Source organism: Miniopterus natalensis, chromosome 14 (assembly GCF_054644295.1).
Source record: "Miniopterus natalensis isolate mMinNat1 chromosome 14, mMinNat1.hap1, whole genome shotgun sequence".
In the NCBI taxonomy this organism is placed as follows: domain Eukaryota; kingdom Metazoa; phylum Chordata; class Mammalia; order Chiroptera; family Miniopteridae; genus Miniopterus; species Miniopterus natalensis.
Genome location: NC_142094.1, coordinates 42,911,132 through 42,934,053, shown reverse-complemented (window position 1 = coordinate 42,934,053; position 22,922 = coordinate 42,911,132). Strand labels below are relative to the sequence as shown.

The 22,922-nt window shown below is 53.2% G+C and overlaps 3 protein-coding genes across 7 annotated transcripts; 1 reads left to right on the top strand and 2 right to left on the bottom strand.

Annotated features, from left to right (window-relative positions):
• Positions 1-2,107: 2,107 nt before the first annotated feature.
• Positions 2,108-7,063, bottom strand: TWNK (twinkle mtDNA helicase). Of its 2 annotated transcripts, XM_016220090.2 has the most exons (5): positions 5,344-7,062; positions 4,915-5,155; positions 4,660-4,767; positions 4,196-4,337; positions 2,108-3,297 (listed from the first exon to the last, which is right to left on the bottom strand). In XM_016220090.2, the coding sequence occupies exons 1-5, from the start codon at positions 6,584-6,586 to the stop codon at positions 2,977-2,979; spliced, it is 2,055 nt and encodes a 684-aa protein (XP_016075576.2). In that variant the 5' UTR covers positions 6,587-7,062; the 3' UTR covers positions 2,108-2,976. The 2 variants fall into 2 exon arrangements, with proteins under 2 accessions (XP_016075576.2, XP_016075577.2); XM_016220091.2 differs by lacking the exon at positions 4,660-4,767 and having other exon boundaries at positions 5,344-7,063.
• A 227-nt stretch (positions 7,064-7,290) lies between these two features.
• MRPL43 (mitochondrial ribosomal protein L43) lies at positions 7,291-8,476 on the top strand. The gene is made up of 3 exons (XM_016220046.2): positions 7,291-7,475; positions 7,562-7,668; positions 7,795-8,476. The coding sequence occupies exons 1-3, from the start codon at positions 7,345-7,347 to the stop codon at positions 8,034-8,036; spliced, it is 480 nt and encodes a 159-aa protein (XP_016075532.1). The 5' UTR covers positions 7,291-7,344; the 3' UTR covers positions 8,037-8,476.
• A 403-nt stretch (positions 8,477-8,879) lies between these two features.
• Positions 8,880-22,222, bottom strand: SEMA4G (semaphorin 4G). Of its 4 annotated transcripts, none has more exons than XR_001603734.2 (16): positions 22,136-22,222; positions 18,839-19,308; positions 18,594-18,742; positions 18,236-18,298; positions 15,599-15,697; positions 15,394-15,487; positions 15,133-15,246; positions 14,767-14,936; positions 14,514-14,683; positions 14,074-14,218; positions 13,689-13,911; positions 13,169-13,284; positions 12,839-13,014; positions 12,593-12,654; positions 10,202-11,255; positions 8,882-10,077 (listed from the first exon to the last, which is right to left on the bottom strand). XR_001603734.2 is itself a non-coding variant. In XM_016220043.2 (15 exons), the coding sequence occupies exons 2-15, from the start codon at positions 18,960-18,962 to the stop codon at positions 10,426-10,428; spliced, it is 2,535 nt and encodes an 844-aa protein (XP_016075529.2). In that variant the 5' UTR covers positions 18,963-19,308; positions 22,136-22,222; the 3' UTR covers positions 8,880-10,425. The 4 variants fall into 4 exon arrangements, 1 of the variants encoding a protein (XP_016075529.2); XR_001603735.2 differs by having other exon boundaries at positions 8,883-10,077; positions 12,854-13,014; XM_016220043.2 differs by having other exon boundaries at positions 8,880-11,255.
• Positions 22,223-22,922: the final 700 nt, after the last annotated feature.

The window sequence follows — 22,922 nt, the reverse complement described above, 5'->3', positions numbered from 1 at the left end:
GCTGGCTATAGGGCTTTCCTGCCACCAATCCCTGCTCTGTAGGGTGCCAAACCTGGTCTACCTTCGGCCCACTCCCCAGATACAGGGAAAACCCCTGGGAAGCAGACAAAGAAGGATCGGGTTTCACCAAAACAGACCCACCTCTCCTCCCCCCTACACCTTGGGTTGGGGCTGCCTAAGCAGAACCAGCACCTAGCTCTCCTTTGGAGTAGGTGTCTGCCCAGGTGAGCAAGCCTGCCAGTTCTGGTTCCTGTACAGAGCATAGGCTGACTTCCCTTAAACTTATAAAGTTCCACCCACAGGCACAAACAGGAAGTTGGCCTGTATTGCAGAGGCACCTAGGGCTCCCTCCCTCCATGGTACCTAAGGCAGCCTGTGGGAAGACAGACTGTGATGTCTGCAGGTATCTGGGCCATATTTGTAGCCTTAGCAGTTGGACAGCAGGAGTCCAGTGAGTTGTCCTTTCTCAAACCCATCCACAGTAAAGAAGCTGCTCGAGGGCCAAAGCAGCTCCCTCACAGCAAAGTGCAATACTGAATCTGAAGAAAGGGCTGCACATCCAGCTGGAGCCTGCTTGGTCAGGCCCTTCCCGAGCTCTCGGGGAGATTCTTATCCAATTGGAATAGGCAGAGTCCTTTGTTTTAATCCACCTTGGCTAGGTTCAGGGACAGTGGCTCCCAGGGATCCCCCACTGCTTTCTAGGCTCCAGGCACTCCTGAACACAATTTGGGCTCACCTTGATGTGAGTTTGACAGTTGTGGAATGGAATGTTTGTATAAGGTGTGGGGCTGGGGGAGCACTGGCTTCCCCTCCCTCCCGATCATTCTGGTTTGTGCTGTGTGGCTGTGTCTGCTAGGAGGGCTGGGCAAGACAGACAGTCCTCTGTCCCCAATTCACAGAGATCTCACAAAGTTCCCCTAATGGAAACCCCTGAAGGATTTCCTGACAACACACCAGGCATTCTAGGGAGACCAGAATGTGGAACCCAGTCCTTATAGGTAGGACTGACCTGGTGGTGTGCATCTGGAAGGCATGGCTGACGTTCAGTGTTATAGACCTTGGATGAGGCCTAGACCAGCCAGCGGCTGGGAATGATTACCGCAGGATTAGGAGGCCTGGCTCCAGCCAGTCTGGGAGAGACCCCTAAGAAGGGAGGCCCTGGAGAAGCTTTCTCTTCCCTTCCCCCAGATTCTTCCTCCACAGAAAACAGCTTTCCTCCCGGTCTGTTTCAGGAGACAATTGTAGCCATAGTTCTCACACATAAAAGACCAGAGACACCAGACCATTCTACAGGGTCCCAGAAGCCCCTTCTTAGGTTGATAGGGAGACCTCAATAAGGCAGTCCTGCTTCAGAGTAGGGAACCAATCTCCCAACCTTACAAAAGGCTTCTTTCTCCCCAGTCCCTTCAGAACATGTTGCATTCTCACCACGCTTGCTGGGAAATCTAAAGGGAAACTGGGACTTTAGGATATCAGACAAAGTGAGATCAAAGTGTCATCATTTAGGAATATTTCTGACAGGGTCTCTGGATAGCTTATCTTCCCATCTCCTTTAGCACTTGTTCCAAATGAGGAATCCTATACCAATCCTAGAACTTCTAGAATTAGAAATGTCTGTGAGGACTGGGGCAAGAGAAGGGCCTAGTTTCTGCTTTTTCAAACAAGAGCCCTAGGTGTTCTGACACACACCAACATAAGAGAAATGCTAAGGAGGTACAGGAGGGTGGAAATGGATGGAGGCCAGATAAGAATATGCTGAGCCTCAGTCCACATTGAGAGGTCAGTGGGTGGCTCATATCACAGAGAGACAGCTGGTCAGGCAGCACCTAGGCATGTGGCCTGGTGACCTACACCTCTGCCAGGGATCACATGAAGATCCTCAGGAAAAATAGGGATAAAGAGACACCACCCTGTCTTCCATAGGCTAAGAAGAGGTGTAAAGGGGTGTATGTGTGCATGTGCGTGATGGCCTTTTAATTCTGCTTCCTTAGGAGTGCAGGGCTTAAAGACTGGTGGTGGGGGAGGGGACCACCACCAGTGAGAAGAAAATCTGGTTAGAGACTGGAGAGACACCTAGTGGACAAAGAAGAAGCAGCACAGAAACAAAGCCAATGGAAAATAATTTTTTTCAGTAAAAACTGGGAAAGGCTCTACAAAAAGTTATGACTGCATCCACTAAAGTGGTCAGAGGCAGCATACCATACAATCAGTATCCAGGTGGCAAGCACTCTGGGCTCACAGCTTCTTTCCATGGCTCTCTGGCCAAACACCTAGGATCCAATGATAGCGAGTTCCACCACATAGCAGGCTCCAGAGTGGGGAGCAGAGGAGCTTGGTACCCACCATGTCACCCTTTGGCTCCAAAAGCCTAGGCTGGAATTTTGGCAAGAAGTCTCCTGTTCTCCAGGTTCAGGGGGCCTGACCCCATTGCTTTGAACTCAACTTACTTGCTCATTCCCACCTCAGGGCCTCTATATTTACTTTTCCTTCTGCCTGGATATCTCTTTCTCCAGATGTTCACATGGCTCAATACTAGTTCTTTAGGCCCCAGCTCAAATGTCCTCTGCTCAGAGACAAGTTTTCAGACCTTAATCTAAACTAGCCTGTAAGCACTATCGCATTACTATTTTTCAAATAGCATTTTTCACTATCGAAAATGATGTTCTGTATTTATCCATTAGCTTATCTTGTCCCCCCACCAGACTGCATTTTTCACGGAAGCAGGGACCTCATCTGTATTGTTAGTGCTGTATTCCCCCAACCTAGAACAAAGCCTAGCACACAGTAGGTTCTCAAATATCTGCTAAATTGAATTCTCTCACTATGGGACCTTGCCCTAGGCTAGGCCCCTCAGACTGAGAAGGGCCCATAGCTTAGGACCACAGGACAGAGGCAGTCCTAGCAGAGGGCCAAGAAAGAGTCCATGTCCCAGCCTGCCCTATCAGGCTTGTTCCAGTGTCCTGTTCTGTACATCCTTCACCTGGAAAGTTTGGAGGGGTCTGGCTGGTAGGGGTTGGGGGCCTCACCCAAGCAAGTCTCAGAGTTCTGGGGCACAGCCCCTTTTTTGCCAGAAGAGGGTTTTTTGGCCACTAGCCCATTTTCATCCTTGATCTTCTTGAGCCGGGCCTTGCTCTTTGGTGGTATGGAGAAGGTGAGAGAGTTCTTGTTGAATTCAAGTGGGAAGACACCTACATCTCCATCAAAACGGTTCTTGGACACCTGCAGATATCGTTTCCCTGGCCCAGTTACCAGCTTCCTGTCCTGCAGGATCAAAACATTGTCCGCTTCCTGGCTTGCCTGAGGGACGAGCAGAGGATGAAGGAGCAGTGAGAAGACATGAGAAAAGCAGAAAGTAAGGTTGAGGGCACAGGGGAAGTGGCATTAATTGGGAAAGGAAAAAGCACTTTCCCTTTTTATCACAGCTCTTTGAACTGTTGACCATGATGCCGGGGCCAGATCCTTAACAACCTTGCTACCATCCTCAGATTTTGTACCTGCTGTTTCCTCTGCTTGTAACACTTTTCCTACACAGCTCACCACCCTACTCAACCCCAGCTTATCATTGAGGTCTAAGTCTAAATGACACACTTCATCAGAGAGAACATCCTTGATCCCCGTAAACAAAGAACGCACCACCATCTTTTAATTTCTGTGTTATTCTGTTTCCCAGGTCCATGTTTGTTCCACTGTGGCACACAACCTGTGCTCCTCACCCTGTATTCTCTGTGCCCAGCACAGGCCTGGCATGTAATAGGCATTCAGCATACCACCAGAAGCTCCAGGATTAGGCTGGTCCTGCTGCCCAGAAGGCATGTTATGTTATTAAATATCTACTGTGACCAAAAAGGCTAAAACTCAACCCAACCTTTGCTGATACCTCCTCTATGAAGTCTCCCGGGATGCCCCAGGATGACTCAGATGTCTTTTCTCTTTGCTCCCCAAACACCTGTGCTGCCTCTCATAGCTTTTATCACACTGAGTTGTAATCACTGTCTCATTGTTTTACCCACTAGGGAATGTGAGCTCCGGAGGGCAAGGAGAGCAAAGGACCAACAATTATCAGCCTTTGTATTCCTCATGTCACGGCCCTTCTTCCAGATGAAGTCAAGATCATTTAAGGGTGACTGAGGGCTGTGCCTGGTCACACCTTCCCCCTCTACTTTCCAAGGCTTGGGCTCCTCTAAAGGGCACTTACTTTGGCTGAACCAAAAATGGATGCTGTCTGCAGTTCCTTATCATCATCCTCCTTCCGGGGATGAATGACCAGTGTCACATGGCAGTTACTGTCTGTTGCAAACTTCCGAAAGGCTCCGACGATATAGTCTTGAGCTGCAATCCTGCCCCGACCCCAACAAAGCAAAGAGTTATCAGACACAGGTAGAAGGGCAAGAATATACACATACTCTTGATTCACTCACATCTCCTAAAGCACCACAACCTCACTCTACTTCCCTTTACCCAAGGACTCACACTTAGGTCCCTGTCCATACTTCCTGCTGCCACACCCCACACCTCTATAAAGACAAAAATACACATGGGGTGGGATATGTCTGCACATGTGTCAGAAAATAATAGAGTACAGTGTGTGTGCCTAGGGGCCAGCTGCCTGAGAAGACATGTGTGTTCAAGTGGGTTCCAGCTATACAAGTCGGTGGTCACCTGTCTGTGGACAGCTGCTCGTGACCCATCATGAACTGCAGATTGTCGATGACCACATGACAAATGTCATAGACGTAGACTGCGTGTTGCATTGTGTCTATTACAGTCCTGGGAAGAGGAAGAGGCAATGAATTCAAGTCAATTACAAGTAGGCTCCCGTCCATCCCAGGCAGAAAGTCACCATCCTGAAAACTCTTTCAGGAGACTGTCTCCTGCCCTCCCATTCTTTGAAAACCTCAGGCCTGGGAATCTCACCTAATGCTCTGTTGCCCGTGGAAAGTCATAAAATAGAGGGGGAGGTCCTCAAAGCGGTCCGCCCACTCATCGTATTTGTCCAGTTGCTCTTCCAGCCGCCCCACAGCAAACTGTGTCAGCATGATCCGGGCTAGTCTCACGTTGCTGATCTCAAAGCTACCCCATAGCGTGTTCACCCCCTGGGTACATAAATCCAGGGCATACTCACTGATGAATGTCGTCTTTCCACTGCCTGTCGGCCCTGCAGGGGGGTTGAACACAGACTGGGGTGAGGGAGGAAAGTTCTACCCTTGAAACCAAGACACGGAGCATGGTCTCAAAGTTGGGAGGAAAAGCCTCCTCTTCAACATTTACAGTGGCCCAAAACCACATGCTTTTGCCACCTGATCCTCTGCCACCACCCCAAGCAGTGGTTTCCCAAAGGGTAACCTGTAAAGACTGTCAGCTCGCCCTTCCGATGTCCCTTCAAGAGACGATTGAGGTCTGGGAAACGGCTCCAGCGAACACCAGCTACCTGTTCCACATTTGACAGTTCTCCTAGTACCTCTTCCCGAAGCTGCCGGAACGACACAATAGACTTGTGCCAAGCGGGTAGGGCAGAACGCAGAATCCGAGAAAGATTTAAGCCTCGGTTCAGGGCCTCCAGGGGACGGGGATGCTGGTCCCCTGGACGCACCAAGGAGCATCGCTTGGGGTTCAGCTTTCGGGCAAACAACTTGGCAGCTTCCCAGGACCGAAGGTCATCCCCCAGCCAGAGAACAATACGTCGAAACTGTTCAAGGTAAGGAAGCAAGGCGGGGGGTAAGCAGGTGGTTCCTCGGGGAAGGGCAAGAGTGGGCAGCCCTGTGGATTGGTTTAAGGCCAGGCTGTCCAGTTCACGACTGGTCAGTACCACCTCAACATCTCGACGACTGATGAGTGGTAATCCAAACAGATTGTGGTAGGCACCAGGCCGAGGAATGGTGGTTTCAACATAGTGCACTCCATCCCCCTGGCCTTCAGCCCGTAGGAGCTTCAGGCCTCGTAATCCCAAACCTCCAGGGGAGAACCAAGGGAAGACAAGGCTTCGAGCAGGCCGCAGATACCGCACACTGAAATACTTGAGTGTGTCATCTGTCACTTTGGTAAGGCCAAACATCACACGAGCCAGCTGGGCCTCCTCCAGCTCAGGCAGCTCCCAGAGAGGTATTGCTCGGTCCCAGATTCTCCGGACCTCCTCACTGTCCTCAGCTCCAGGGACTTCACTAAGCAGGATCCCTTCTCTATCTCCATCCCGGCGCCCTTCCACACTGGCCTGGAAGTCTTCCCAGCTCCCCTCTGCTAGGCTGGTCATGCAGAGAAAGCGGCCTGTGGTCTTGTCAATGAAGAGGCTGAAGGAAGTGGTAGCACCAGTCTGGTCCTTGAGCTGTGAGGCCCCCAGAAAGGGGCTGGGTGTCCGCAGGCAGCTGTGGCCATCCTGGAAGGGGATCCCATGTGCCCGCAAATACTGGCGGATTTCAGTTGCAGTTACAGGCAACACTGGTGCCTCCAAGGCAGGGAGAGCCTCCTTCCTGTACCTTCTGCGAGGAGGGCCTGGGACCAAGCTTCGAGGCAGGCTCCTCCGACCCATCCACTTCTTACGCAGGGACAGCAGGATACGAAGGGGGTACCCACTTCGGAGAAGGACCCACATTCCTAGTCAAATAGGGAAAGTCCCTACCTCAAATGCCTTAGGTGCCTGGTTCAGGTGTCTTCACTAGGTCAGACCCTATTAGGGATCCTCCACACAGCACTCTTAAGAGCTCATTCTAGGTAGCTTCTCTCTCTCTTCAAACTTCTTCTTCATAAACATCTCTCTGAATCCTCTTCAGCCCTTCCACATTGCTACTTCCATCCAAGCCCTTCTGCACGACCCTTTCACGTCTCTGTCCCTCTATCTGGCTCCCTACCTCTCTGGTCCTTTACAGCTTCTCCCATCGCAGCCCCTCACTGATTATGGTTTCTCCAGACATCTCTCCACCACTACTGCCCTCCATGGAGTCTCCTCGTTGTCCTCATCTCTACAGCCCTCGGCGTCCTTTCGGTAGCCCCTCTGCTCTAGATCCCCAACTAGTGGCCCTCTTCGCTGCTCCTTCCCTCAAAGGGGACTCGACACTAGGGCGCCACAGTGCGGCTCCGGGCTCCCGGCTCCCGCCCCTCTCCGCGCCACTTCTCCACCCCCCCCGCGTGTCTTCCCTCCGCTCCACCCGCAAGATCTCCGCCGCTCCGATCTGGCACTGTGTCACCACTCTCGTCTCTTGACTTTCGCTCTCAACGTGGGTCACTAGCACGCGCCACCGGCCAGGACCTAGGAATCAAAACTCCCCCGGGCGCGTGCCCCGGAACCGGAAGCCTGGGTGTTATTCCCGCCCCCTTCCCTCGAGACTGGCTCTGTGGCCTGGGAGTGGAGCCATGACGGCGCGCGGCACCCCGAGCCGCTTCCTGACCAGCGTCCTCCACAACGGGCTGGGTCGCTACGTGCAGCAGCTTCAGCGTCTCAGCTTCAGCCTCAGCCGCGACGCGCCCTCGTCCCGCGGCGCCAGGTGAGCCGGGAAGGGCGCGGGGGGTGCGACTCCCGGCAGAGGTCGCCCGGGTCAGGAGTCACCGTGCTCACCCTTGGGTTTCTCAGGGAGTTCGTAGAACAGGAGCTGGCCGACTTCGCCCGACGGAACCCAGGGGTCGTAATATACGTGAACCCGCGGCCGTGCTCTGTGCCCAGAATCGTGGCCGAATACCGTGAGTGGGGCCGGGCGGTGGCTGGAGGACGGGGTACGGGGGGGAGGGTAGGCCTGTTGCCGTCGGTCCTCTGACATCTGACAGCCCCGCCGCTTCTTACCCCCCCCCCCACCTCCTTTTTGCCAGTTAACGGGGCTGTGCGCGAGGAGAGCATCAACTGCAAGTCGGTCGAGGAGATCACGACGCTGGTGCAGAAGTTAGCAAACCAGTCGGGTTTGGACGTAATCCGCATCCGCAAGCCCTTCCACACGGACAGCCCTAGCATCCAGGGCCAGTGGCACCCCTTCACCAACAAACCGACAACGTGGGGCGGGCTGCGCCCCCGAGAGGTCCAGGATCCTGCCCCAGCCCAGGTGCAAGCGCAGTGAAGAGTTGCCCCAACTCAATCCCAGTGAAGATAGTTGTTCCTCTTTTGGTTCAGGGGATTACAAGATCAGGCAGACAGGTGGAGCCCACGAAAGGGGAAGTTGATGCCAAACCTTTTGCTTGGGATAAAAAAGAGCTGCCTATTTCTTTTTGGTGCCCACTGTAGGGGCAGTGACTTTGTGTCTCTTAATTCTTATCCATTCGACATTACTGAAACCTGAGAGTCTTCTAGGATCTTACCGGATCCTCCTTTCTGAAATCCAAATTGATAATGCTGATCTCAAATCACTGTGAGGGATTTCAAGGCTGGCTTCTGGAGAATCCCTGATGTCCTGTTCCTGCAATCACTGACCTAAGGAGAGCTAGCACCTTCTCTGCTGTGAACTTGACATTGGGCAAGGCTGTGTGAATGTGTACAAACTAGAAAACTGAGATTAATAAACTCGCCCACGGTCACACTTGAGGTCTTCAAAATATGTGCATATTTTAAGTATAACTCTGTTTTTTATGATCATAAAACTAGAAGCAGGGCATATAATAACCCTTCAGGATGCTTAATATCAAAGGTCATGTAATTAATCTAGGCCTGACCCTTGGAGAGAATGATTCTTAGGCCAGCTGATAAATGGGCAGCATCTTCTAGGGGTTTAGCTAAAAAAAAAAAGGGGGGGGGGAGATGGTGAGGAAAAGAGCTAGGAGGTAAAAACCTAGAAACCTTTGTATGAATTCTTGAACTACTCTACTTTTGTCATGCCCTTATTGCCATGATCAATGACTAGTGATAGCCCTTTAACAAAGGGCAGCCAGGATGGAAGCTGAGGATCCCAATTTCCTCTGCAAATGGTTTTATGGGGAGCAGCCAACCCTGCAGCACCTTTTCTATAGGCTCAGAAGCCTATGCCCTGGTGATGAGGGGAAGGCTAGTTTAGACCAAGCAGACTACTCATAGCCATGGGTGAAAAAGGGTATTTATTAACCAATAGAGTGGAGGAGCTGAGCCCAGGCTCCCCACTGTCCTATGCCCATTCCACCCACCTAGGTGGTGAGTGGGGGCATTCCTAAAGAAGTGTAGCCATCGCACAATAAATACATTCATTGTGGGGTTGAGGTGGGAGAGGATGGGTGAAGGGCAATAAAAATCCGTGGGATTCCACGTTCTCAGCTACAAAAATAACAGTCATCCTCACCCAAGGGAAGGGGTTGGTCAGTCAGGATTTGATTGTCCCATATGGGCCTGGAGACTTAAGAGACCCCTGGACCCTGAAAGTGCCCCGGTGAGGTAGGACAGGGTGGGAGCCAAGCATCCAAACTCCCAGCCTCTGCCCTTTGCATAGTTCCAAGAACGGGCTTCATGTGCCAGGTGAGACATCAGATCTTTCCTCCTGCTCTGGTCTAGGGGTAGCAAATACTTGGTCCCCAAAAGGGAGGCTGGCTCATTGAGTGCAGTGTGGGTTGCCCGTCCTAGGGAAGTGTCTGCAAGGACAGCTAAACCGGAGAGGGCTTTCTCTCTGAAATGTCCATGGACCAAACCCAATAGGTCCGAGGCAGCAAGAGGAGGCTCATAAGGTGCATGTGAGTGGAAATGTAAGCACGTGTATGTGAGGGACATGCCTAGAACTCTGCCTCTGTCACTCTTGAGAGTGACCAAGGGGATGGGGGGCTGACTCATAAGGGCTGCACATTAAGGGAGAAGAGGGGAATGATTCAGTCTTACCTCCCACTGCCGGTCTGTTCCCAAGTTCTTGACAAAGAGGTCACCATTGGGGGCTGGGATTAGGGAGAGGACTAGATAGGATGGGCTGTGGCAATTGGGAGGGTACCCAAAGTCCAGGAAAAGGGATGAAATAAGAATGCACCAGAAGGTGAGGGTGGGGGCCTGCAGCCCAGCTGGTAGACATTCTTCCATGTGTGCATGTGAATGTACGCAGGGCTCAGGTGGCTCTTTTGGCTGACAGAGGTCTTGTCTGGTGTCAGGACCATCCAGCACATGAGGCCATGCAGAGGATGGTGACATTGAGGCCATCTGGACCTGCAGGCCCCTGCCTGGGAGAAAGAGGAAGGATTTGAACAGATGAATGGGGCAGGTGGATAGGGTCCTCTCCTCCCAAGTGCTTAGGTTAGGGGAATAGGAACAGGCTGGGGCTGAAGAATCTGAGGGAGTACCTACCTCTGAGGAGAACCAGTTGGCCTGGGCTGCTCACAGATGGGTCTGTGGAGACTGAGAAGGGGACTTTGGCTGGGCCTGACTCTGGCCAGCCCTATAGGGACATCAAAAGTTGGAAGGGCCTGGATTTGGGGAGGGTGAAGGTGGGGTGGCTGTATTGGGAGGCAGCGGCCCAGCCTGGGGCAGACAGGCTGGCTTGGAAGAGCATTTGTCCTGGGAGGCTGGGCTCAGACAGAGCTCTCATCCAGGTGCTCTACGAGCTGCGTGTGCTTCCTCTTCTCTAGGATGCGGCTGAGCTCCTCCGCAAAGGAGCAGGGCCCCGCGGGCACTCCATTGTTGCTCTGCCTCAGGAGCACATAGCTGTTGCCATTCATCCTGCGCAGCCGGCTAGGTAGTGCCACCAGCCCATTGGTCAGCTCAGCCGGTGGGGGGGGTGGGGGTGGAGGAGGTGGGGCTGGGGCTCCTTCCCCTGGAATGATCTGGAGACAACCACTCTCCAGACCCCCAGAACCCTCCCCGTCGTCACCCTCATCTTCCTCTCCAGGACACTGGCCTGAGACTGTCTGCAGCTGCACAGCAGAGCCCCCTGCCCTGCCAGCCTGACCCAGTGAGTATTTCCGTCGGTGCCCTCCTCTGCTTCCCCGAAGACAGGCCACATAGAGGAGGGAGGAAGCCAGGATGAGGCAGAGGCCACCAAGTGCAGCAATGGCTAACACATAGAGCAGCCTCACATCAGGTGCCAGTTGTGCCCCAGGCATGGCAGGGGCTTGTGGAGCAGGGGCAGGAGTGGCTGGCCGCACCATGAGGCTGTAGGAGGTCAGCAGGGTGCGGAGGCCATTCTCCTCAGCGTAGCAGCCATAGTTGCCACTGTGCTCAGGCTGTATGTCTGTCACCAGCAGCCCATCCACGCCTACACGGTAGCCACCCTGCCCATCACTCAGGCCCATGCTCCCGTTGAACAGCCACAAGGCCCGGGCCAGGTTGGATGGCTGGTCACAGGGCAGGAGGACATCATCACCCCGGAGCACAGAGCGGGTCTTCGTTGGTGGTGGTGGCCCTGGAGAGAGTAGGGGACAGGAGTAGTAGTCAGTACCTGCCAATCTTAGAGAAGGCACTGGAGATGGCAAGCCAGGTGGCTCACTGTTATGGCCGCAGCACCAAGCACAGAATGTGGACTCATGGTGACAACTGGCCAAGCTTTCTGTATTTCGCTCACACAGAAGGTTCACATTGGCTCTTCCCCGTGGTTTCAATTCCTGCCATCTGCCAGTGATGCTTAATCTCTGCCGCCAGCACAGAGTTCTGTCCTGAGCGTCAGATTTGAATATCTTCCACATGCTGGGCATCAACATGCCGCAGGAACTAAGGCTAAAGCCCCCTAAAGACACCAGGTCTTTTCCTTGAATTGTTATCACTGCATAGCATCACCAGCTACTCAGCTGCTTAAGTCAGAAACCTGGGAGTCTCCCTTGCCTCTCACTGCCTCCCCACCCCCTTGTGTCGAATCCTCACCAAGATCCTGCTTCTGGAATCTATTTCAGACCTGTTCACTTCACTTCTTCCCCAACTGCTGGCCCACTCTGGTCCCCATCAAACCCATTCTTCATGCAGCAATGGGGTGACCTTTTAAAAACAGCCGCTCCTGCCACTCCCTTGCCTTAGCCTGCCCACTTTTCCAGCCTCTTCTCTTGTTGCTCAAACACACCAAGCTTGCTCTGCCTGCTGTTACCTTTGCATGGGTGTCATCCCTCTCCCTGTGGCCCCCACTTGCCTTGTTACCTTGAGAGGGGAAAGCATAGCAGTGGTCAAAAGCACAAATTCCAGTATGACTGCTGGGGGCAGGTTCGAATTCTGACCCTGCCACTTAGTACCCGATTAACTTTGGGCAGTTTACTTATTCTCCCTGTGCCTCAGAGAGGTTGCCCCCCTTGGGGATGACAATGGCATCTCTCATAGGAATGCTGTGACAATAAGTGAGACTGCATGTGAGTGCTTGGTATGTAGAAAGTACTTGGTACATGTTAGCTATGATTATTAAATTTTGTTCTTCAGGTATCACCTCAGTCATTTGATCTTGGGGAAGTATCCATGATCCTTTAAACCCTTGTCACTGTTGTATTTTTTCTTTTGTAATAAAAACCAATGGAAATAATTATAATTAATTGTGTGATCATGTGATTGCCAGCCCCTCCTCCTTCCACTTGGCTGTAAGCTCCAGAAATGCACCTGTTTTCTCCTAATTTTTTTAGGCAACAAATGTTTATTGAGCACTTACTCTGTGAAAGCACACAGACACAGCCATTCAGATACATACATGTGCATACAAATGACAGTAAATGGTAAAGAGGACAGGCTATGCAGTCAGACCCACACACATCCATGAATATCACTTACCTGTGTCCCTGTTGCCCTCACAGCCTCGGTTTCCTCTCTCTATGTCCTGTATCAGTGCTGTCCTGGAGACAGAAGATCAGGACTCATAAGCAAAGGGAACTGGGCTTCAGTTTCCCCAGTGAAAGGGTCAATAGGGCTGTTACCGACAACTGGCTCCAACTCCCCCTACAGCTGGCAGGTCTTCCTCCCCCTCAGGCTCTGAGTCCCTGGGCACACGGGACCTTCACATTCCCCACAACTTCCCACCTGCTACCCTGGGACCTGTTCACTATGGTGGAGGCCTCCACGCAGGCATGGGTGTTGGCGTCCCAGCCGCAGTAAGGGTCCCGGGCCAGGATGCAGTCATAGCAGGAGCGGTAGCGGGAGCAGCTGGACAGTGGTAGCTGGATGACTCCACTAGAGGCCCCCACATAGAGGCTATGCTGGAGCCAGAGAGGATAGCTGGTCAGCAATACCCCCCACTCCGTTGAACAGCCACAAGGCCTGGGCCAGGTTATAGACACACAGTGCTCCGCCTTCCTAATCCCTCCCCCTATTCTGGGAAGACCATACAGAGGGTCACAAGTTAGGGGTTACCTGCATTGGAGAGATGACAAGATTTTCCACAGACTGGGGCTCCTTGAACAACTGTGTCTCTTCAATAATGTGCATACCAGAGCCCAGGACCACAGCCTTGTGGATCCAGCCATCAGCTGGAATGGAAAGGGCAGAGGGTCAGATCCCAGGAGTAGAATCTGCTCTTGGTCCCCTGCAATAGCTAATGGGACCAGCGTGGGAGTCACGAGGTCAGGGACAGGATTCAGCCAGTAGCAATGGGCCCTCAGGACATTGGGAACTCTGGGCTTGAAATGGGAGGAATTATTGAGTTCAGAAGCATTAATGATCTGGGTCAAATGTCATTGTGGTTGGTGACAGGAGTCAGTAGTCACCAAGACCCAGTGTTCACTGGGGGCCAATAGTGAGTATTCATTGAAGAATCAACATCAGTGGTCACCAGGGTTTTGTGACCAAGGGTCATCAAGGGGGTTTGAGGTCAACAGGGATCAAAGAGCAGGTCAGCAGTCACCAGAGGGCTCAGGTCAGGGGTCAGAAGCACCTGTGCCCAGAAAGAGCAGGTCATAAGTCGGTCCAGCAGGCGTGGTGACAGGTGTCCCTGTGAGGTGTGTGTAGCGCACGCTGCGCTTGAGCAGCAAGGGCCGTCCACGTGTGGGCACCACGGGCCGAGCCATCAGTGGGTGCAATTTCACAAAGTCCAGGACCAGCGACGGCAAGTCCTGGGATGAGTTGTAGCCTTGGCTGCGCAATGAATCTGTGATGCACTGGGGTGGGGGACAGGGGTGGTGAACCTCTGGACTCCCCATAAGGATCCTACTCCTCCCAGGGGGTTCTGTCTTCCTGCCTGTCCTCCCCACAGGGCAAGACCCTCAGTTCCTTCCAGGATTTCTATCTACTGAGCACTGATCCCAGCCCTGCACACTCACTGAGCCAGGCCGGGGCTCTGGCACCCCACCCTCGTAGCGGCCCCAGCGCCGGACACCGTCCTGGTATTCCATGTAGGGGCCTGCAAAGACAGCTTGCACCTCGCTCAGGTCATAGCGGCAGATGGCTGAGGCCTCCAGGGTCTTCCTAGGTATAATACATAGGGGAGAGGGCTGAGTCACACTGAGTGGAGCCTGTCCGCCTGCCACCTGCCCAGCCTGTAGCCCACTGTTACCATGGTCAACCCCAGCTCTAGGCCCACAGGGCCGCCTGAGGGTCAGTATGCCACTGTGGCCTCTGGCCCCAGGCGAGCTGGATATGCTTGAAATTTTCTCTCTGCAGCCAGCCCTCCCCACAGTGGTTCCTGTCTCATCCTCACTGACCTCTGCTCCAGCCCTATGCTATCCCCAGTTCCTTGTCTCCCCACTGTCCCTGCACTGACCACTGTGTAGTCAGTGTGAAGGCCGCGTAGAAGTGTGTGCGGGCTGAGGTGTTAGAGTCCAGGCTGCAGACACCACGTAGTGTCTCATACTGTGGAATGTGGCAGATGAGACGCGCCTTTAAGAAGGAGGTCCACTTCTTCTGCAGGATCTTCCTCCCTCCCAGATCTCCCTGGGGAGGAAGGGGCATAGGGTCAGGGGTCAGGGTCAGCAGTTCAGCCTCTACACCCTTGCCCTGACCTCAGTTCTACTCACCTTGCACACACGGGCCACACGGGCCACACGATGGCTGCTGCGGCTCTGAGCAAAGCTACCAGAGCCCTCCTCAACGGCACGCTCCGTGAAGAAGTAGTAAACCTTGTCATCATCACCCACTGCGCTGGCCTTGCTCTCCCGCACCAGGATGGAGAACACAAACTCAGCATCTGTGGGTTGGGCAGTTCAGGCGGCTTCTGAGACAGGCTGGGTGTCTCTCCCCATTGGCCCCAACACCTCACTCAATACACAGGAATAGGCAGGCTCACTTGAGGATTTGGGGATAGGATGGTCAACTGCCCAAGGGAGTAAAGATGAAGAAATAGTCCCCTGCCCCCCCCACATCCTGTGCCTCATCCTCCTAACCGTTGAGCCAGTGCATGGGTGCCTCCTCAGTCCTCAGGGAGTGCGGGTGGCGGCTCCGGCGGATGTCAGGAATGCTCCGGAATTCATACCGTGTGGCGGTGTAGAGGCCTCCATCTGGGGCAGGGACATGCCAGGCATGAGACATGCCACATGCCATAAAGCACATAATGCACAGGTGGCAAGTGCTAGCAATGACATCGATGTCCCTCAAACAGCATGCTTGTGGATGAGGGACAGAAGCGAGGAGGAAGGCACGCTCACCGATGATGAGGCCTGTGAAGCCACGGGCTGGGTCGTAAGGACACTTCTCCTTCCCCTCCTCAAAGCTGGTTGGCAAGGTGAAGGCCTCAGCATCCTCGGGGAATGAGAGTTCAGGAGTCAGTGGTTCCAAGGACAGGCAGGGGCCCAAAGTCAGACCAGTCTAGGGTCAGGGACCAGTGATCAGGGCTGGGGCAGGCATACTCACAATGGCTGCACAGAGGGGCTGGAAGGCATGAGTCCCACATGCGTAGAGGTGGGTGGCATTGAGCCGCTGTAGGAATCGCACATGGTTGAAACACTCGGTCTGTGGGAGAGGTAAGGGAGAGCTGTGAGCCCTGGGCCTCCTTAGAGGCCTGTTCCATTTGTCCAGCTTGGTAGTCTGATTCTTATCCCCACTCACAGGACACACAGTTTTTTCCAAGATCCCAGTGGGCCTTCTCACTGCCTAGAAGAGAATATTCCCTGGAACTCACTGTCCTTTGGCCTCCCAGTGGCATGATTCCTCTTTTCTCCTCTATCTCTTAGATTACAGGATACACTCTGCCAGCTTCTCCTGCACCCTCAGTTCAGGTGCTTTCAGGCTCTCACCACCCTAAGATGCTTCTCTCACATCTCCTCCTCAGCAATGTCCCTCAATCCTGGAGCTCCCACACCCCTTTTGGGGTGACACTACCATATCTATCCTCGGGCTCCAGCCCTCTCTCCAACCTGATAGCTCAGACACATCAAACTCACCTCGTCAGAAAGCAAGCTCATCCCCTCCTTCCTAACCTGCATCTTCCCTCCTGAACCTGTTCATCCAGTCTTTCCCTCCTCTCTTCCTCCATGCATCCTACTCAGTCCAGAAACCAGGAGTCATCATTGCTGCTTCCCATTCCTTCACCCCCACATTCAGTCCTGCTCCCTGATTAAAATGTCTCTTTGTCCTAAATGTTTCTTGACTTGGTCCACTTGCCCTCCACTGCCTCCACCCTAGTCCAAATTACCACCATCACTCTTCCCTGAACCACTGCAGCGACCACCTGACAGCTCTCCCAACTCTCCACCACTCTTTATAAAAAAACCCAACTTATTTATTCAATGAATAAGGAATACATGCATGCAGTGTACAATTTGAAAGGTATAAAGGAATATGTTGTAAACAGTCTCCTTTTTATCCCTGTTGCCTTCAAAAGAGATTGCTGTTACCATTGACTGGAGTTTCCTTCCAGAGGTATTCTACCAACCAGCATACTCTTGCAACCCACTTTCTAAGGCATTAAAAAAAAAATGTAAACCAGATCATGTCACTGCTATATTTAAAAACCCTTCAGTGACTCGCCAGAGTCCTGAGCATAATAGGGTCCAACATGTACCTGTCCCTGCCCCTTACTCTAGCCTCATTCACCTACTCCAGCCACACTGGCCTTCTCTGCCCATCAAATGTCTTAGGCTGCTGCCCTCTTGACTTCTTTGCCTTGTTAATGATTCCTCCTCCTGCCTGTCACCCAGGGTTTGAACTCATGCAGGCCTCTTTGTCTCATCTTGCTCGCTCACTCACTGGGTGCATTACTTTGGCATCCATCACTCCTCTCCACCGGCCTGTTCAGGCCTCCCTCCCCTGACCCACACCATGCCCCCAACCTCCCCACTGCCTTTCCAGCCTCCAGACTCACTCCATTTTAATCCATCTAGTGCCTGGGGCTGGATAAATATTCCTATAGTAAGTAAGGTTTCCTCAAGATATTTACATTAATAAGGGCGGGGGAAGGAATTCTGTAGTGAAATAAGTTGGAAACCACAGGTTAAAACCTACCTTTATTGAGGACTTCTCAGAGCCTTAAGGGTGTTGCTGTTCATTGTGGGATTGAGCATGCAGCACTTCCCAAACTCATTGACCATTAAATCCCTCTCTTGAAAATTAATGTTCCTCAGAACATGCTTTGGGAAATGTTCTGTCTACCCAAAGTGTGATCCAGGGACTAGCTGTGTCAGCTTCACCTGGGAGCGTGTTAGAATTGCAGAATCTTCAGCCTTTCCAAGACCTACTGAGTTAGCATCTGTGTTTATAATATCCCCAGGTGATTCACGTGCACATTAAAGTTTGAGGGTATTTAAAGTATCAAATGATAAGGGTGCCCACTGCCCCAGAATAAAATCCAAATCCCCAGCTGGTCATTTACAGCCCTTCATGACCTGGGCTCCACCTGCCTCCCAGCCCCATTTTCTATCCATGCTGCACCAGGAGGCAGCCTTTGATGGCATCTCTAAGAGGCACCTCTTTAAACACAGCTGTCCCAACACCACCCCTGACTCACTGAATCAGAATACCTGGGCTTTTAAAATACACATACCTTGGGAATGTGTATTTTAAAAGCTCTCCAAATGGATCTGTTATATAGCCAGACGTGGGACCCCTGCAGACACCCTGTTTCTTTAGCTAGAAAGGGCTGACACTTCACAACATCCCTCCATGGAATACTGGGTAGTTGAGCTCTTCCTTGACCAAAGCCTCATTTTTCTCATCGCTAAGCTAGAGGACAATAGTATTTCACTGGGGCTATTTTAGAATTAGGTGAGATAATAGCTAAGTCAGTACTTACTAGAGATTAATTATTGTTATCATGATTGTTATTTGGGAGCCCAGAGGAAATTAAGATGCCATCACAGACCAAGCTAATGGGTCACCAGATGTTTGGATTAGAAGTGCTGTGCCTGGGGCTTGCCACTCCAGTAGCACTTACAGTGTTTATTGTGGTTGCTGCAACTGACGGGCTGATTGTTACCTCTCCGTGTTCTCAACCCTGACATCCCCAACTGAGGAGGAGGAGGAAAGGAGCTGGGGACAGGGCAGGCCACATACCTGATTGTTTTTCCCTTTTTGATGACATTTGCTTTGCATCTCCGGGGAGGCCTCCCAGTGGATCTGGAGAGGGAGGAAAGGGAAGAACAGCTGATGCACTGACCCCAGTACCCTCGCCTTTTCCCATTACCTGTGGGACCTGGTGATTGGACCCCAGGGAATGGGGGGAATTGGAGGAATTGGGGTCAGGGTAAGTTCAGGAGGAGCATTGGGTGTAAGGGAGACCTGAGCTGGGAAGGGCAGCACTGTCTGACCAGGGGGCTATGGAAGGCTGCAGGGTTTCCAGCAGCAAGTTGAGGTCCTGGGGAACTGGATGAAGCTAGAGACCCTCTGGGTGGTCCAGGTTCCAGGGGCTGACCTCTTTGTGAGCCCCATCTCCTATGTCGTGGGCATTGAGAGAGAACAGGGCGCCCCGGGCTCCCACCAGCAGCCTTGCAGAGGCCTCCTCCAGTAGCAGTGTTGAGTAGTTCTGGGCTGGACCCTTGAAGTGCCGGGTCCCAGAGAGCTCTGGGGAGAGCAGGAGCTGTAAGCCCAATTCTTGGGCTGTCTCCCCACCCCCAGCCCTGGCTCCTGCTGCCTTTTGAGGTTGGGGTGGCGTCTAACCTTCATAGGGGATAGTCATCCGCGGGGTGGCATCTAGTTCTCTGGATGGTCTCCGTGGTGAGGGTCCAGGGACTGCAGTTGCTGTGAGGAAGCTCAGGAGGAGGGGCCAGAGCCTCCCCCACATTTTCCTGGGGAAGCCCAGGCCAACAAGACCCCCAAGGGGAACCAGGGCCAGAGTCAAGGGGATGGTGGGAAGAATAGTCACAGGAGTCAAGGTCCAGGGAGGTCACTTGGAAGGTCAGGGGTCATGGGGCCAGGGAGGGTCCTGGAATTGGGGGTACATGGAATCAGAGGGTTGTGTGGCCATGGAATACCAGGTAAGAGGTCAGAGAATCACACGTTGCCTATCTGTATCAAATATAAACTCCATGGTGAGAGGGAGTTGAGGGGTCATAGAGGGGTTGTAGGTCACTGATGGGGTTTCCCTGCCTCGACAGCAGGGCTAGTCCTGGTTCTCTGAAGTCTGGTTTCTGAAGGAAAAAACAGGAAAAAAAGCCCTTTGATCTGTGTGTAGGTGGAAGGTAGATGACATTACCCCTAGACTACAGGGAGTACTGAAGGGAGGAGGCCAAGCATCCACAGAACTCCCACGTCAGGATTGACTCAGTCATTCTGACACAGGAAGTTGGGTGGGACTCACCTTCTTTACAATACCTTTGACTCCCCCCAACCCAAGCCCAAGGTAATAGTCCTCCTCTGACCGAGTCAGAAGCTTAGCTAGGCCTCCATCTTGGTGGAGCTTGGGTTCTCAGAGAGACCGCCTTCTCCTCCCAACAATGAGACCCAGCCGGGCAGCAGCTGCCCTTGCTGCCTGCGGGGGTGCCTTATGCAGGAAGGCCTGGGCACAGACGTTTAATGGGTCTTTGTTTATTTTGTCCTGTTTTCCCTTTGTTTTCTCTTTTCCCTGGCCTGAGAGCTCCCTCTGGAATTTCTCTTTAATTAGACACTTCTCCTCAGCATTCCTCTCTGAGGGGGTGCACATCTCCACCCTGCCCATTCGCGTCTGTACTGCACCCTCTGGCTAGGCATCTACGCATGTCCTTACCTGCAAACAGGCGCTCACAGGCACTGGGGGGTATCTGGCCCCCCTAGCTGAATGAGTGTAATGTCTATGCAGGAGGCTACAGTGTGCAAGGCCACTTAACTAAGACATGAGCAACATGGAAAAGGTAAACGATGGGATCCCTGAGCTCTTGGCCACCTCCCCTGACATATCTTGGAGACTATTCCCATACCAGGACCCTCCTTCAAGCCAACCAGCTGGGGATGGGTTGGGGATAGGTGGCAGGCCTCCTCTGAGCCCTGTAACAGGCCTGATCTCTGAGGTGGCTCCTGAAGGCTTCCTGAGCTGGACTAGGTCTGGAGGAAGCCTGACCCACCCAATTTCATCAGATGCCCACAGACAGGGCGAGAGGGGTTATTGGCCTCTCCCCTCCCTTCCAGGTCAAATATTAACTGTGTGGCCTTGAAGACAGGGGAGGGACCAGGAGCTGGCCAGAGGGAGAACAGGAATTTGGAATGTTTATTTAAGAGGTAAAGGTCACTGTTGTAGTGGGCAGAGCCCAGAGAGGGAGAATGGAGTATAAGCAGAGAGAAGAGGGTCCCTGGGCCACAGAAAGGGCATCAACTACTGGCTTAGGGGCTGGGGCAACAGGAGGCCACAGGCAAACTGCCCATGCTCCACCCCTCACTGTGGAGGCACACCTGTTTACCTTTGGGGCCTCTTATTTGCTTAGTGCAGAAGGAGGGCGGGGGGAGCCCTATTGCTAGGAGGAATCAGTCCCTAGGATTGGGCAGGAAGAACACAGCCCAGGTCAGAGGAGCACTCAGAGTGTAGGGCATGGCACACTTACACAGGTTTACGCAAGAGTCACATGTGTCCAGAGGAGGGTGATGTGCATGCAAACAGGCGCATATACACATACATATGCACAGGAGGGCTGTGAATACATGTACTCAGGAGAGTCATGCACACACACATTCACAGGAAGGTTTGTGCACACATATGTTCATATAAAGGGCCTACCATATGTGTTCACATGTAAGGTTATATTCACATGCCCATTCATTCAGCAGGTCACACAGCCTCATATATACATATGAAGGATTATACACCTATTCACAGGAGGGTCCTGCACATATACATATGTGCAGGGACATGCACACAAACTCATTGATACAGTGGGTTAGGGACCCACTGTACATGTGTGTCCACAGTCCTCAAACACACAATTACATCTATGCAGATATACATACAGATGTACAAGCATATGCACATATACAGGGGCCCAGTTCTCACTGCAGGCTTGGAGCCTGCCAGTATCCATGGAGGGTGAGATTAACAGCAAAACCCCACCACCGTCCCCAGTGTCCTAATTCTAAGGCCAGATTCCAAGTATGTGTGTGTGTGTGTGATGGGGGAAGGCTTCTGACCTGATGTTCAAATGGGATGGGTGCATGGGTCAAGGCTGCTCTGCAAGGGAGGAAGGAGGCCCCTAGTTTCAGCAAAGGAAAGATGGAATGGAGCAGGTAACTTGGCACTCCTCTACTCCCATATATACTGCAGTTCCAGATATGGGAATTGGGCCTGAACTCTCAGCCCCCATTTAACCTGTTGGGATAGAGGGCGGGGTTAAGGGGCAACAAGGCTTCAAGGTCTCCAGTCCACACCCCACACTCCACCTCTGGTTCCACAGTTTGGGTTGCTCCCCAGGGCCAGGCCCCTGGACTCTGATCACCTTCCCACTAAGGCAGATCCTAGAGCAGGGGGAACTAAGAAGGGGAGTCCCAACCCCCCCAACGAGATCAATATAGGATCAGCAGGCTCTCAACCTCCATTCCAGATAACCACCTGCTTAGTGTAGGAGGTATCTCCCTCTGCCCAGTAGGATAGTGGTCTCTCCTGGCCTGAGAGCCCCTCCCCCGCTACCTATTTCCTCCATCTCCTCCCCTGTTCTCTCCTTTCCTCGGGTCTAACCTCAATCTCTACTGCTGCAGCTCGAGGACAAGCTCTCCTTCTATCCTGCCGGATGCCGGGAGACATGACCCAGATCCTGGGGAACACTGTTCGCCACGCGGCCCCCGCCCTGCGCGGATCCCCGACTCCGCTTGGCCGTTCTGTGCCCAGCGAGGCTGGAGGCCTGGCCCGCGCCCCTCTACAGCCTTTATGAGGGACCCGGGGACTTGGCGGTGAGAAAGGCCTGGCTCAGCTTGGAGGGTGGAATAGATGTGGAGAAGGCCTGGCCCGGTCCCCCGGCCCCGGCCCATGCCACCGCCCTCACTCCCTGCCTCTCTCACCTTAGCGCTCAGATCACCGGCCATAGAGACAGCGACGCGCGCAGCTCCAGGGCCCCCAAGCACCAGCTGCAGGATGAAGGGGCCGCGGTCAGAGGCGGGGCTGGGGGGGAGGCGGAGCCGGGGTGGGCGGGGCCTGGAAGGCAGGACGGGGAGGCGGGGCAGACAGGGTGGGGTTCATAGAAGGGCGCTGTTCCCTGCTTTCACGCCCCCCACCCTATACAGTAGAGATCGTTTAAAGCTGTGACTCACACACAGCCCTCCAGCATCAGGCGCCCCGCCCCAAGGCCTGCGGCCCCAGTATTGCCCCCTGGTGGTGGCCTCGCCACCCCGAGTGCCTTCAAAGGCTTGTAGCCCACCTTCTCTCCTCTCTAGCCCTAGGACACCTCCGCCTTTCCTCCTGCTAGAGGTGTGCAAACCTGTTCTCTGGGAGCTTAAACTTCTCCCAAAGCCCGAGGGCCCGAGGCCTGTCCTCACTTCTTGCGCTCCCGCCACCCCTTTGTGCTCTGCCTAGGGTATCGGAGGGCCACAGTACGTGGAGAACAAGCGTTGGGTTAGCTTTGAACACAGAACAGGGTCTTGATTCTCAGCTCAAGGTCCCCGTCGCCTGGTCTATCAGTCTAAGGTCTAGGTGGCTGAAGGAGGTCAGGCCTGGAGGGATGAAGTAATAGCTTGACCAGAAGTGCACAAGGAAATGCTGTTTTTCTGGATAAATGAGCTACCACCATTTGTACCTGTTTACTCAACCAAATCTTAGACATAACTGGGGTGCACCTCCTCAGGGACTGGG

Bases quoted from the DNA above. Each gene is read 5' to 3' on its own strand.
- TWNK (XM_016220090.2), bottom strand. From the start codon at position 6,586: ATGTGGGTCCTTCTCCGAAGTGGGTACCCCCTTCGTATCCTGCTGTCC. The intron at 5,156-5,343 runs GTTACCCTTTGG...ACCCCCCTGCAG, and splicing joins CGAGCTGACAGTCTTTACAG to GGCCGACAGGCAGTGGAAAG. The intron at 4,338-4,659 runs GTGACCACCGAC...GGGTCGGGGCAG, and splicing joins GAGCAGCTGTCCACAGACAG to GATTGCAGCTCAAGACTATA.
- MRPL43 (XM_016220046.2), top strand. From the start codon at position 7,345: ATGACGGCGCGCGGCACCCCGAGCCGCTTCCTGACCAGCGTCCTCCAC. The intron at 7,476-7,561 runs GTGAGCCGGGAA...TGGGTTTCTCAG, and splicing joins CCCTCGTCCCGCGGCGCCAG to GGAGTTCGTAGAACAGGAGC. The intron at 7,669-7,794 runs GTGAGTGGGGCC...CCTTTTTGCCAG, and splicing joins CAGAATCGTGGCCGAATACC to TTAACGGGGCTGTGCGCGAG.
- SEMA4G (XM_016220043.2), bottom strand. From the start codon at position 18,962: ATGTGGGGGAGGCTCTGGCCCCTCCTCCTGAGCTTCCTCACAGCAACT. The intron at 13,912-14,073 runs GTGAGTGTGCAG...CCCCCACCCCAG, and splicing joins CAGAGCCCCGGCCTGGCTCA to TGCATCACAGATTCATTGCG. The intron at 13,285-13,688 runs GTGCTTCTGACC...TTTCCATTCCAG, and splicing joins CCTGCTCTTTCTGGGCACAG to CTGATGGCTGGATCCACAAG.